The sequence below is a fragment of the Phocoena sinus genome, chromosome 7 (assembly GCF_008692025.1).
Source record: "Phocoena sinus isolate mPhoSin1 chromosome 7, mPhoSin1.pri, whole genome shotgun sequence".
Classification (NCBI taxonomy): domain Eukaryota; kingdom Metazoa; phylum Chordata; class Mammalia; order Artiodactyla; family Phocoenidae; genus Phocoena; species Phocoena sinus.
The window spans coordinates 26,450,312-26,463,485 of record NC_045769.1 but is presented as its reverse complement, the minus strand read 5'-3'; the positions used below and the strand labels follow the sequence as shown (position 1 = coordinate 26,463,485).

The 13,174-nt window shown below is 36.4% G+C and overlaps 1 protein-coding gene across 1 annotated transcript in view; it reads left to right on the top strand.

Annotated features, from left to right (window-relative positions):
* Window positions 1–13,174, top strand: part of CPS1 (carbamoyl-phosphate synthase 1) — a 144,145-nt gene that overhangs the window by 93,908 nt on the left and 37,063 nt on the right. The window contains exons 22-27 of the mRNA XM_032637342.1: window positions 956–1,097; window positions 2,441–2,506; window positions 2,957–3,020; window positions 4,709–4,890; window positions 11,274–11,468; window positions 11,888–11,955. Of these exons, the coding sequence (XP_032493233.1) occupies window positions 956–1,097; window positions 2,441–2,506; window positions 2,957–3,020; window positions 4,709–4,890; window positions 11,274–11,468; window positions 11,888–11,955 (717 nt within the window). The remainder of the gene's footprint in view (window positions 1–955; window positions 1,098–2,440; window positions 2,507–2,956; window positions 3,021–4,708; window positions 4,891–11,273; window positions 11,469–11,887; window positions 11,956–13,174) is intronic.

Sequence of the window (13,174 nt, the reverse complement as noted above, 5' to 3'; positions counted from 1 at the left end):
GACTAAGAAGGTTTTGAGGATGAGCCCTGGCTTTAGCTGACCTATGAAGCTGGGAGCTGGAGAGAAGATGGATGGGTGACAGGAATGTCAAAGGCATTACAGGTGAGAGAAATAACGTGAGTGGTGTCTACACTGTGGAAATGAGCATGGGGAAAGTGAGGAGACAAATCTGGCGTCAGTGGAAAATAATCATAAAATCACAGAACTATCTTCTCAACACAGACAGATATGTAACATTAGTAAATAGAGACAGTTTATGGAGAGGAAACCCAGTCTGATGCCATGTTGGGATGTGCAGATGAAGAAATTCTCAAAGCCCATAAAGACCTGGAACACAGGTCAGACACTGGAGAAGGGGCTACGGATTTGGGAATCATCAACTAGTTATGTAGGATAACTAGTCATTATCAGCCAATGACAGTGAGTAAATTTAGGAAGGGAGAGAAAGTAGCCAGATGTAAGCAGGAAACAGAGGATAGAGCCTTGGAGAAAAAAAACAGTAAATTATTGTTGTAATAAAGTAGGGTGAGAAGCAACTTATTGCCACAGAAAAATATCTTTTTAAAGAATGGAACATCAAAAGGGACATATGCTGAAAAACTGAGAAAATGAAAATTATGAAAGACTCCTGGATTTAAGAGGTTCTGATTATTTTTGAAAGAGCAAATTCATTAGGACACTTGGTGCAGAAGTCACTTTTCAGGAATTAAGAAGAGAAGAGGGCGCATAGAGTGTGAAAGTGGGAAACCACGTTTGAGAAAGTCAGTATTGCAAATAGTAGACTTCCTAGAGGCTAGACCATTTAGTTGGTTATTTGTGTATTTTTAAAAGGCAGGAGACCTAAGTATGTTGAAGTTGGAAAATAAGGAGCCTTTGGTGATTTTGAAAGTGAATAGTTCACTTCTTCTTATTGTGTTTGGTCTAAACTTGAATCCTCTTTTTCATTAAATTCTAGTGAGTCCATTACAGAAGAAACCCTGAAAAAGGCAAAGGAGATTGGGTTCTCAGACAAGCAGATTTCAAAATGCCTTGGGCTGACTGAGGCGCAGACAAGGGAGCTGAGGTTAAAGAAAAACATTCATCCTTGGGTTAAACAGGTAAAGGAGAAAAGGAGTTTTTCATTCTTCCCAGGATTTCTTGGGTGAAATGTAGGCACCAATTCATAGAGCCATTTTCAATAAAAAGGGGCGGAATTCGAAAGTGATTTTACTTTTTCAATTGATGCCCATGACATCACTTATTTTATTCAGCACAGGATTGATTTATGCTTTAAAGGGGAAAGGATGAAGGGACACTGGGATATAAAGGGAAGAGTGAGTACATGATTTTCTTGGCCTAAATGAAAAAAAAAATCAAAATGACCTCTCCTCTACTTTTTGACCCATGTGCAAATATATCTGTAGTAAGAGAAATCCTTAGCATGATAAAAGGACTTGAAATGCCCTAGTGTAGTGACTGACCCTCTTGAAAAGAACAGTCATCTCTTTTGGCACTGACTTTTTACAGGGTAATACTTTATTTTAAGTGCCCCATCATTATGGTTCATTTAGTATTCATTGTGTTAGGGTTGGGCATAATGAGGTCATCTAGTATTCATGACAATCACACAAGAATTTTCATAGATGTACTGTTGTGATTTTTTTTTGGGTCTTTAGTAGAAGAGATGCTTTGGCTTAAAGTACCACCAGCAGGTTTTTGTCCTTTAAAATCATTGGCTTTTCCCCATGTGCTCAGGGGGCACACACATAACCTTAGGTCTCAGGCTTGATGCCGAATATTTTCTACTCAGCAATTATTATCTTTCTTCCTTCTCACTTGCCTTACATTAGTTTGCCCTGTCGGCCCCAAATTCTTGCTCACTAAGCTGAGCTCCTGGCCCTTGAGAGCTGAATTGATTTACTCTTTCCAAATATGTTCAATGAGATCTTGTTCCCTTCCCTTCTTCCTCATGTTTTGTGGTATTTGTGTCATCCCATTGCTCAGTGCCATAGGTAACTTAAATCCTATGCATTAATTTGCAAACCAAAGACATCCTTATATATAGGTCATTTTGCTTTGATTTTAGGTTTTATTTGCAGTTGCTTTAGACAGCTGGTTGGGTAAGTTTTCCTGATAACCAGTTGACTATATGACCACCTTGTTGTGTTCCTGAGAGGTACTATGTAATGATCTGTTGCTCTGGAATGCGTATTGTCTGTCATTCATTGCCCAAGTGATAGCTAAATTGTGTCATTATTTTTTTCTCCCCTCGCACTTTTAGCGTTAGAAAGCAATTGGATTGTACATACCATTTTCTTGTCTTTATATTTGATAGTAATGGACGTTAAAGGAATATGAATGCAGAACAAAAAAAAAAGTCCACAGCATCCTTGAAAAATAATTATAATAAGGGGAGTAAAAATCCCTATGTATGTAAGTATTTATTTATTTTATCTTGCAGATTGATACACTGGCTGCAGAATACCCATCAGTAACAAACTACCTCTATGTTACCTACAATGGTCAGGTAGGAACTGCCAAACTTCTATAATGCAGAAAGCTCTAGATTTAGTAAATGGTCCACATGGGGGAATATACGTTTTGTGTGTCTTTGGTTATCTAGTAATAAACAGTGACATCATGTGAGTTGAATGTGATGATATGTTTCTGTACCCAATCTTTTAAGAACTGCCCTAAGATGATGAAATCAAACAAGTGAAGAGATAAAGACAGTGGTTACATGACCATACAATTATGCTGTTTTCTCATGACTATCTAATTAAAAATATTGAATATTTTTTTAATGAATAAGTAGGGCTTGTATAACATTTTATGCTTATGGGTTCCCAAAGACTAATAGAGGATGCTTATCAGCAAGGGGAAGAATGGGAAAGACACACTCAAAGACAGGGCACAGTTTAAATAGAGGGAAGAATCATGTAATAATTTCCACATCTTAACTTTTTTTTCCCCTCAGGAGCATGATATCAATTTTGATGAACATGGAATGATGGTACTGGGCTGTGGTCCATATCACATTGGTAAAGTGATAACATGTTTACAAAGGCCTTTTCAGTTTCATCCATGTTAATTCCATTCTAAGAACTATGTAAACCAAATGCTGTCATAATAAAAATTTTACAAATTAGGAAACAGAGGTTCAGAGACATGTAGCCCAACTTATACATCTATTAAGTGGTAGAAGTAGGACTCAAATGTGGGTCTCAACCACAGATGCCATCTTCTTTCATTTTATCATGTCATCCCTTTATCATTTTCATCCTCATGAACTAAATTGAGCCTCTTACTGGGGTTGGGGAATGAATTACACTTTGACTTTTTCTCTTCCCGCATAGTTTTTCACAAAGGTCTATATTTGCTCAAGAACTTTATACATCAGCCAGTAATTATATTTGTAGACCCATTGTCCGACCTAACATATGACTTGTGTTGACATTAGATGCAAAGAGCTCTTCTCTTTGGGGCACAGGAAGAGTATTACATAATTTAATTAAAACATTCTCACAAGAAATTGTTATATTTCTCCCAGTCATTTAAAACTGAATATTTAATAATGAATCAAGATCTATTACAGTTACAAAGTATATATTTAAATAGACAATGATGTTTCTTAATAAGTATATCTAACATTTTGTCTCTGCAAGGTGTTCTAATATGGAAATGATGAAATATATGATTTAAGTGTATGTGGTCTTGTTTTGTTACTTTAAGCATAGTTTATTATAGTTTTTACAATTAACTAAGTGCTTTAGGATATGGTAGTTTGCCAATTTTTGGCCAGATCTTAAAGTAGGTCAAAAGTATTTATACCTTTGCCACTTCAGTTATCTTATGGCTAAATGGTCTGGACGCCTTTACCAGGATCTACCCTTCTCTTCTCGAAACCTTTATGCAACAATTCTACATTACTTTAGGGCCTAGGAAAGATTAGCTGAGCTGATAATCAAGTGCATACTTAATTGATAGTGAGATTTAACGTGCTACTATATTTGGACAACTTGTTATTCCGATAAGAATTTTTAGGAGACAAAGTCCTAATGCAAAGGATTAGTACAAATCCCAGAACTTTCAGTTCTATGGCATCCCAGTAGAGGTGATATTTTGAGGCATTTAGGCCATTATTATACTTCAAATTACTTCCTAGAAGGTCGCTCACTCTGCATGGGGTGGCCTTGCCAAGCTTAAAATGATATGCTTGGAAAGGCCAGGGCTTTCCAATCAATCAAGATATGTCAGAGCTGCAAGTCACCTCAGGGATCATTGGGTTTGGCCCTCAGACAACAGGGTAAGTGGAAGGACTGAAATAAGAACTCAAGTATTTTGATCTCTAACTTAACTACTTTTGTGTACTGAGGTCAATATGTTCACTTTGAGTTTCTTTTCAGTAAATGACGTTTTTAAAATTATTATTACAGTTATCTCCCATTAACTTTCAGATTCTGAATGCTTTGAATATGGAGATTACCTCTTGCAGAATTTAGCATACAAAACAAGCCAACGTGTCGTAGTTTAATTAGTCCCTGTTTTTACTACTAATAATATAGTGTGCATAATAGATCTCACCTTTATATTTTGGAGTTTTAAAAATTGAATTGAAAGGGCATTAGCTCCCTTAGCCTGGACTGATTGGCAATATATTTCTGCTTCTCTTTGTGCGGTAACTTCAGGCTTCTCTTCCCCCCTTTCCCTAATCTCATGGTCTCTGCAGGCAGCAGCGTGGAATTTGATTGGTGCGCTGTCTCCAGTATCCGCACTCTGCGTCAACTTGGCAAGAAGACAGTGGTGGTGAACTGTAACCCCGAGACCGTGAGCACAGACTTTGATGAGTGTGACAAACTGTACTTTGAAGAGTTATCTTTGGAGAGGATCCTAGACATCTACCATCAGGAGGTAAAAAAAAAAAAAGAGAGAAAAATATATGCAGTGCATACTTTATATATGTGTATTCATGTATGTAGATTTACATTGTCATTCCCCTTAGGAGAAAGAGCTGCCAGTGTCTTCCATTGTTTAATTTCGTAGTGAAACTCTAAAAAGAATCACTAGCCTTAGATTCTTGAGGCCCTGGCACAGAGTAATTATTTTTCATATAAAATTCACTTTTTCTTTCTAAGCCTTCTAGCTCTACTGTAAATTCTTCTTGGTAACATGTGCCCGATACATATTAATTAGCACAAGACAGCCCCAATAAATATTCTGCAAAATGATTTAATTGGTCATGGAGACATATGATAAGCAGCCGAGTCTCTCTAGTTCACGTGCTGTTGCAGTTTAATGATGACCAGTTCTCAGAGGAGGCAGTCAGTCGTTCACAGAGGACTGGTTAATTCTTTATGCTATCAGATGAAGCCAGTAGTCTTCAATTTAAAATCAGTGAGTTCATTCTGAATGATTTTGGTGCCTTTATAGCTTGCTCTTAAGTAGCTCTTCCATCTCCACTCCAATATTATTGAGTGTATCTTCACTATGGATTTATATGATCCCAGGTTACTGTAAGTCTGTAGAACAAGTTAGCTTACAATTAAAAAAATACCTATTTGGGGCTTCCCTGGTGGCGCAGTGGTTGAGAGTCCGCCTGCCGATGCAGGGGACGCGGGTTCGTGCCCCGGTCCGGGAAGATCCCACATGCCACGGAGCGGCTGGGCCCGTGAGCCGTGGCCGCTGAGCCTGCGCGTCCGGAGCCTGTGCTCCACAATGGGAGAGGCCACAACAGTGAGAGGCCTGCGTACCGCAAAAAAAAAAAAAACCTACTTGAAAATTTTAGAGTGATGTCCAATAGTTGTGCCTTTTGATGTTACTGTAATTCATTTCCTACTACAGAGAATCATCCCTATGTACAAAATATGGTCACTTAAGGAAAAAAATATTCTAACTTGGAGCTGCAAGACTTAAATTGTTGACTTGAAAATTCATTTTTTTTGGCCAGTTATATAAATTCTCTGGGCTTCATCTTTTTTTTGTTTATGAATCATATGAGTGTTTAAATGTTCTACATGCAGGTATTGTGAAGGCAACATGAGATTTGTAGTTGAGATCACATTGTCAAGTATAGTGCTAGAACAATGTAATGATTTTATTATTATGAAGAAAAATATAGACAAATTTAAGATTGATGTATCATCATGTTTTTCTATCAATATTTAGGCCTGGCCTACTAATATTGTAATATAATGAAACTGAACCATTAGGTAGAATATACACAATTTTTAGTTCTCTCTCTGACCTGATTTTTCTAATGATTTTTTAATTCATTTTAGACACATAAGTGGGGATCAAAACAAGTACATTCTGCAAATATTTCTTGAATACCTTTTAAAAATCAGGTTCAGCAGGATAGAGAGCTATAAAACCAGGTCCCTACCTTTAAGACATTAAAATAAAACTGGAATCCATGACGTAATATGTGAAAAGTTACATAATTGTTTTAAAAATGTTAACAAGCATTACAAGCAATAGCAGCAGGCATTTTACACATAATTAATTATTTCCCCATGAAATGGTTTAAGGAAAAATGAAAAACTTCTGCAACTGCCTTTGGATGCAGTTACATATGGATGATAATGAGGTCCTTTTACTATAACTGAATTCAGTATGATAGAAATAAATAAATTGGCCCTATTTGAAGCTAATTGGTTTTTATAGTGCTACTAGATATAATAAGGTAATTGTAAATGTCATGTTGAAGAACATAAGAACAATATGCCATTGATGTATCCTTTAAACTACCCCACAAGAAATGTTATATATCATATGCACATATGTACATATATTTGTGTATGTGTTCCCTTGTATAATGTTGTTGTGTGTCTCCTCACAGCAGGCTTTACAAGCATTGTCTCTCATACCGGGTGTGCCTCAACCTTCGGAAGGCTGCCCTTATTCGACCTCGGATGCCCCTAGAGATTCTGAAGGCACTGAGGCATTCAGCTGTAAATTTGCGGAAAATTGGAAGCACGTCTAAACTTATTTAAAAGCACACATTTGAGTCACTTAGAAGGGCAATAGGCTTTCCCAAGGATACATAGCTACATGGGATGATAGAAAGTATGATAGGTCCTTTGGTCCAGGTCTCTTGGTCTAGTTCAGGAGCAAGCCTGTTTCCATGGAATCAAAGAAGCACCTCTAAAGAAACCATTAAGGGGAAGTCAGAAAAGTGACATGGCCTGTGAGTAAAGCAGGCTGCTTTGGAGGGAGGTCTTGATCAGAAGTTGAGTGAGAGGAGATACTAGAAATGCCAAAATCTCCTTCCCACTTGTTCTTTTTTTTTTTTAAGAGAAAATGTTATAGCGATATATCCCTTTGGCTGCAGACATTTTTTTTTTAACTTTATAAAGAGCAACCCTTTAAACTGAAGTCATTAATTCCTTATGACTGTGCTCATGAGTTCTGCTCCCTGAGAAGCGAGTTGCATTTTTATCTTTTATGTTTTGGTGTGTGAGTGTGGTGCATATACACAATGGAATATTACTCAGTCATAAAAAGGAATGAAATTGGGTCATTTGTAGAGACGTGGATGGATCTAGAGACTGTCATACAGAGTGAAGTAAGTCAGAAAGAGAAAAACAAATATCATATATTAACGCATATATGTGAAACCTAGAAAAATGGTACAGATGAACCAGTTTGCAGGGCAGAAGTTGAGACACAGATGTAGAGAACAAACATGTGGACACCAAGGGGGGAAAGCTGCGGGGGTTGGGGGTGGGGGTGTGATGAATTGGGCGATTGGGATTGACTTGTATACACTGATGCGTATAAAATGGATGACTAATAAGAACCTGTTGTATAAAAAAATAAATTAAATACAATTCAAGTATTCAAAACAAACAAACAAAAATACCAGGCAACATATTTGACACCTTATGATGTCCCTGTCTGATTTGAGTCCTGATTATACAATTTTTCTTGCTTTTATGATGTATAATTTACTGGATCATACCCCATAGATATGTACTCTACTTACTGATATAATTCTCCTATTTTTAACACCTAATACCATATGTATATGTAGACAATCGTACCTCTACTACAACTTGAGTTAAGTGAATGAAAGAGTGACAGACATTAATTAGTGACAGGCAAAACCCATCAGGTAAATGCATCACTCTAAACCAGGACTGTGGTTCATTCCTAGCATTTGGTTTAATTGTAATTAAGTATAAGCTTAAGATTCTGTCTGAAATGTTAAAAATGTTTTACTAAAATGCAAATTACTAAAAAATAGTGCATGATCAACCTCACTGACAGAATATAAATAGTGGAGGCTTGTAAATTAGAGATAATACATGAAATTACAAAAATCAAGGCTATTTTTTGATGGAGTAAATGCTATTTCGGTTAGTAAGACAAGTTTTCTTACATTGTATTCTGTCAATAATACAGCATTTAATTTGTTTATAAAAATAAGGACTGACCAAAGAGATTAGTGTCTAAGGGAAATTGAGATGTTCTCAAATAAATTTGAAGAATTTTCTTTTCATTCCTCACTGCTAAAAATAAATTTCAGGTTAAAGATTATTTCAGAAATGTTTTTGTGCAGTGATACCTTAGCTTTGTGATATCAGGTTTAAAAAACTAAGAAACTAAGCTGGGTAAAAATACTACAAACAAATCTAGGTAACATCGGTAGAACTTTGGGACACTAATGGAATTACTTTAGGCCTAAAGTATTTAGAAATCTGGGAAACAAATCTGAATTTTAGAATATTTTATTTCAGAAAGTTACTTGAAACTATTTGTGTGATTGTATCAATATGTATGATAATAATTTATCTGTGTGGGGTACCAGATCCTCTTCCCTAAGTCCCTACAAGTTCTGTGCTTGGAGTTGGGGCCAATTTAAGATAAAATTTTTCCACAAAACTCTCATCTATTAACTTCATCCCATAAATGTTCTCTTCTACTGAATTCTCTTTGCTGTACAGGCAAAACCTGCACAAACCATCACACCATTACTCTAAAACATTCCTATGGATGTGATTTGTCTTCCAAATGATGGTCTTTATTTCTGGAGGTCAATGACGAGAATAGGGTTTTGCAGTGAATGTTTTTCTATCTACCACTTTCCAAAAAGAGTGTTTTAGAAATTGCTCTTCTACTAACTTCTAACATTCACTACCTTTGAAACCAGCCAGAAAAACAGGGTTAGCTTCAGATTCAAAGATTTGGTATATTAGGTAAGCATAACTGCTTTACAATACGTAGAATTGAGTTCAAGTAAGTCTGTATTTGCTAGATGAGAAAAATGCGCAAGTCATTTCACCTTCACCAAGCCTCAGTTTATTTAATTGCAAAATGGGGTTAGTAATAACTGCCTCAAAGTGATACCATGACCATGAAAGTCAAAACATCGTCTAGGGTATACAGTAATGTACTTAGTAAATAGTAGCAGTGCATATTATTATTGTTTTTAAATGTGTTGATTTATTGAAAAATAAAAATCAATTCCATAGAGTTATTTTTGAAAATATTGATATATTTATTACTTAGAGCCTTTTTATTCAACTGTAAGTACCTATTTAGTCTAATTGACTCTGATATTTGCTAACTGGCTACTTCTCCCTTAATTTTAGAATTGATTTTGAAGTCTTTCACATAAGAGACTTTTCTACATATTTAATTGAGGAATTAGTTTCTAGGCTTCTAAAATATTAATGCTGCTAATAAACTAAAAATAATAAGCAAATAAAAATACTATAGTTAGAATAATATTTATTAAAGGTTTTGCAAAAAATGGATATTGAACATAAAAAATGACGATAAAAGCAGTTTAAGTGTACTTATAAATATGCAGAAATGTGGACTGTTATTTTCCATAATGTTTACAATGAATTTAAGCACTCAATTGCCGGGTGTTTGCTTAGGCAGTATGTAATTTCTCTTATCAGAGAGAAATGAGCTTCATCCCTTTAAAAAATATTTCAGAATAACTTCAAATAATGACAAAATACATTTGGCACATATGTATTACTTCAGCAACATTCATTAGTAGGTCATTAAAGCAAACACAAATTACGCCCAGATCAATGGCCTATCAGATATTGTAATATTTTCTAATATAAATAATAATGTCTTATTTATAACTTATAATGTAGTAACACCTTTAATGTTTATTATCTTATTTGATCTCCATACATAGGAACCTTATGAAGTAGGCAGGTATTATCCTAATTTTACAGACAAAGAGATTGAACCTCAGGGAGAGTTTCACGGAGGGAACCAAGAAGAGGAGGGACTTAAGTCCAAACCCAGTTCCCCACCATCCCTCTTTGGCTCACCCTCACCTCTATACCACTAGTCTCAAGAACATTTGAGATTTGGTGGGCTTTTAAGAAAAAAATCTTGGAGTTTTGACTGCTCATGGGAGATTAAGTTTAATGATTCAGGGACTGCTTGTAAGGCAAATAATAAGGAAATAGGAATTAAAACGAGTTCTGGGTACTGTTGACAGGTACCAAGCAGCAGTAAAGGACGCAGGATGTCACAATGAGAGGTAGGATTTAGACTGGACTTTAGGGATGGTTAGAAAATTGATAAGGGAAAGGAGAAGGGAGAAAGGAAACAGGCAGGGAAAGATTACATGGACTGAGAAAGCTTGCTGGTGGGAATGCACGAAGGTGGGGACAGTGGGTAGGTAGTTTTCCTGGGGCTGACAGAAGTGATCATAGATAAGACTGGAAAGTCTTGATGGCCCCAGTGGTAATGAGTTAACACTATATCCTTTAGGCAAAGGAAACCTTTGGAGAACTCCGAGTATAGGAGTAACTTGGTGAAGCAGTCTTTTGAATGATTAATCTGAATGTGAAGTGCTGGGGTGGAGAGGAACAGCAGAGGGGAATGTTAAAAGGAGAGATCTGTATCCATTTAAGAAATTACAACAGTAGTTCAAGAATTAGTTGATTATAATGTAAAGTACAGGATGGAAATGTTCATTGACTTAATTTTATTTTAATTGCCACACATGCAAATGTCACACGTTTACATGCAGCTGTATGGAAGTCGTGCACGGTAATCACGTGTAGTTTTATGGGAGTCTTACATGGTTATCATGTGTAGTTAGTTGTATGGGAGTCTTACAAAGACTTTAGCAGGTAAGTGCCTGGAAAGTCAGGACTGAATCCGTTTACCTCTTTGTGGCATAACAATATATTCATTGATGGGAATAATGAAAATATCACACTCATGTTCATTCAGCATTCTCAGGAAGGCAACAGAGGCAGTATTAGCACAGTTGTTCATTATCCAGTGGCTGATATCGAGGACATATTTTTCAGGCATGTGGTGGCTGTATCATATCAGTCGGGGGCCAGATTCCAAACAACCTGGCAGTCCCCCTGTACAAGAACGGTGTCAAGATCATGGGCACGAGCCCTCTGCAGATCGACAGGGCTGAGGATCGCTCCATCTTCTCAGCTGTCTTGGACGAGCTGAAGGTGTCTCAGGCACCATGGAAAGCTGTTAACACTTTGGTAAGGAGAGAAACACGAGTCTGTTTTTAATGTTCCATTTTGAAGAGTCATAACCTGAACGTTAACTACTGCACATGCTAACTGCAGGGCACAGAGAATGCACTATGTTCAGTGAATTTACTTTAAAGTTGCTGAGTTTCCATGATTGCAGTTAAATGCTGGTTATAAATTGACAGGAGTATTCTCACTGATTCCAACAATGAAAAGAAGTTCAAACTATTTTTGAACTAGCTTGATATTTAGAATTAGAAACTAGAAGTTTTATGTATTTTGGTGTCCAGTTTACATTTTGGTGGTGTCTTTTGGGAGAAAGAATAAAAGGAGTTGGGTTACCACTTGTTCTAACGATACCATTCTGCATTTTTATTGAATATTTTAAACTATTCATGCATTTTGTTGTTGTTGTTTCTATTAATTAGAATGAGGCATTGGAATTTGCGAAGTCAGTGGGCTACCCCTGCTTGTTGAGACCTTCCTATGTTTTGAGGTAATATATTGTTTTCTAAAACTATTATTTAAAAGTCAGGAGACACAGAACTGCATTCTGTATGCTAACAGCACTAGGCTTTGATGTGTAGTAATTTGTAAATCCATCGACAATCCCCATACCAACACAGCCAGAGTGAAGACCTGTGCACAGTTCTTCAGCCTAATGCTTTTCCTTCAGGGAGTGACAACACAGTGTCTCCAATCCTGCATCTTAGGAGCATGGCTTAGGGCATCTCCTTGCCAAATGGAGGAGGATAGCTTTACATTAGAGAAGAGGACAATTTAAAAAAACAAAACAAAACAAACTTGGGATATCTCTCACCAGCATCTGTTCTCTGATACCCAGAAATGACAGCTTATCTTTGACTGTTGTCAGCACCTTCCGATGGTGCCTATGGTTTGAATATTTTTTTTTTGAGATTAGATTTTTTAAATAAATGAATTACAATGTTGGAGTTCATGGACAGTGTCTTTTATAATAAACTTTGAAACTAAGTTCTGTCATCAAAGGAGAAGTCGTCAATTGTCACTCTCTTCAGATGTTACCACATATAAAGAGCTACTTCACTGAACAGGGGATAATAAGAGAAACGTAATTTGTTGTGCACAGTTTGAAAGTGTAAATGGAATGTGAGATGGGATCCTTTAAAATAATGAAAAATTTCAAGTGAGGTGGGAAACTTTCCTTTTTCTTTAAGTGACATTTTGGTAAACCACAGTCCAATACTACTGCTTCTCTGAGGTATTAATGTAAGTTAATTTAAACAACACAGGCATTTAAGGGGGGCTCGCTCTGACTACTGTGCTCCCTCACATCATTGCAATCCGTATCTTTTTTTTAGTTCCCTATACTGTGAATTATCAGCGTCATTAGGACCTTAGCCTTCGTGTCTTAAATAGCTGAAGAAATTGAAAGCTCTTCAAGCATAAAATTTGCAATATAGTAGAAAAGGTAAAGAAAAAGTTACTTTTAAAAGGAAGTGGAAAGTGATATTTTTCTTCCTTATTTCTTCCCTTCTGCTTAGTCTTCCTTCTTTCCTCCCCTCCCATCCCACTCTGAAAATGCCAAAATTCAGAGTAAATTGATTTCAGATAGTATTCTTTCTCAAGAATTTGAAAGGACACAGCTGAATACATTTCAGTCAGATACCGTACATTATATTTGCAAATGTTACTAAAAAGTTGATTCTTTGGTAACCCAGCTGAGATAGTAGAAT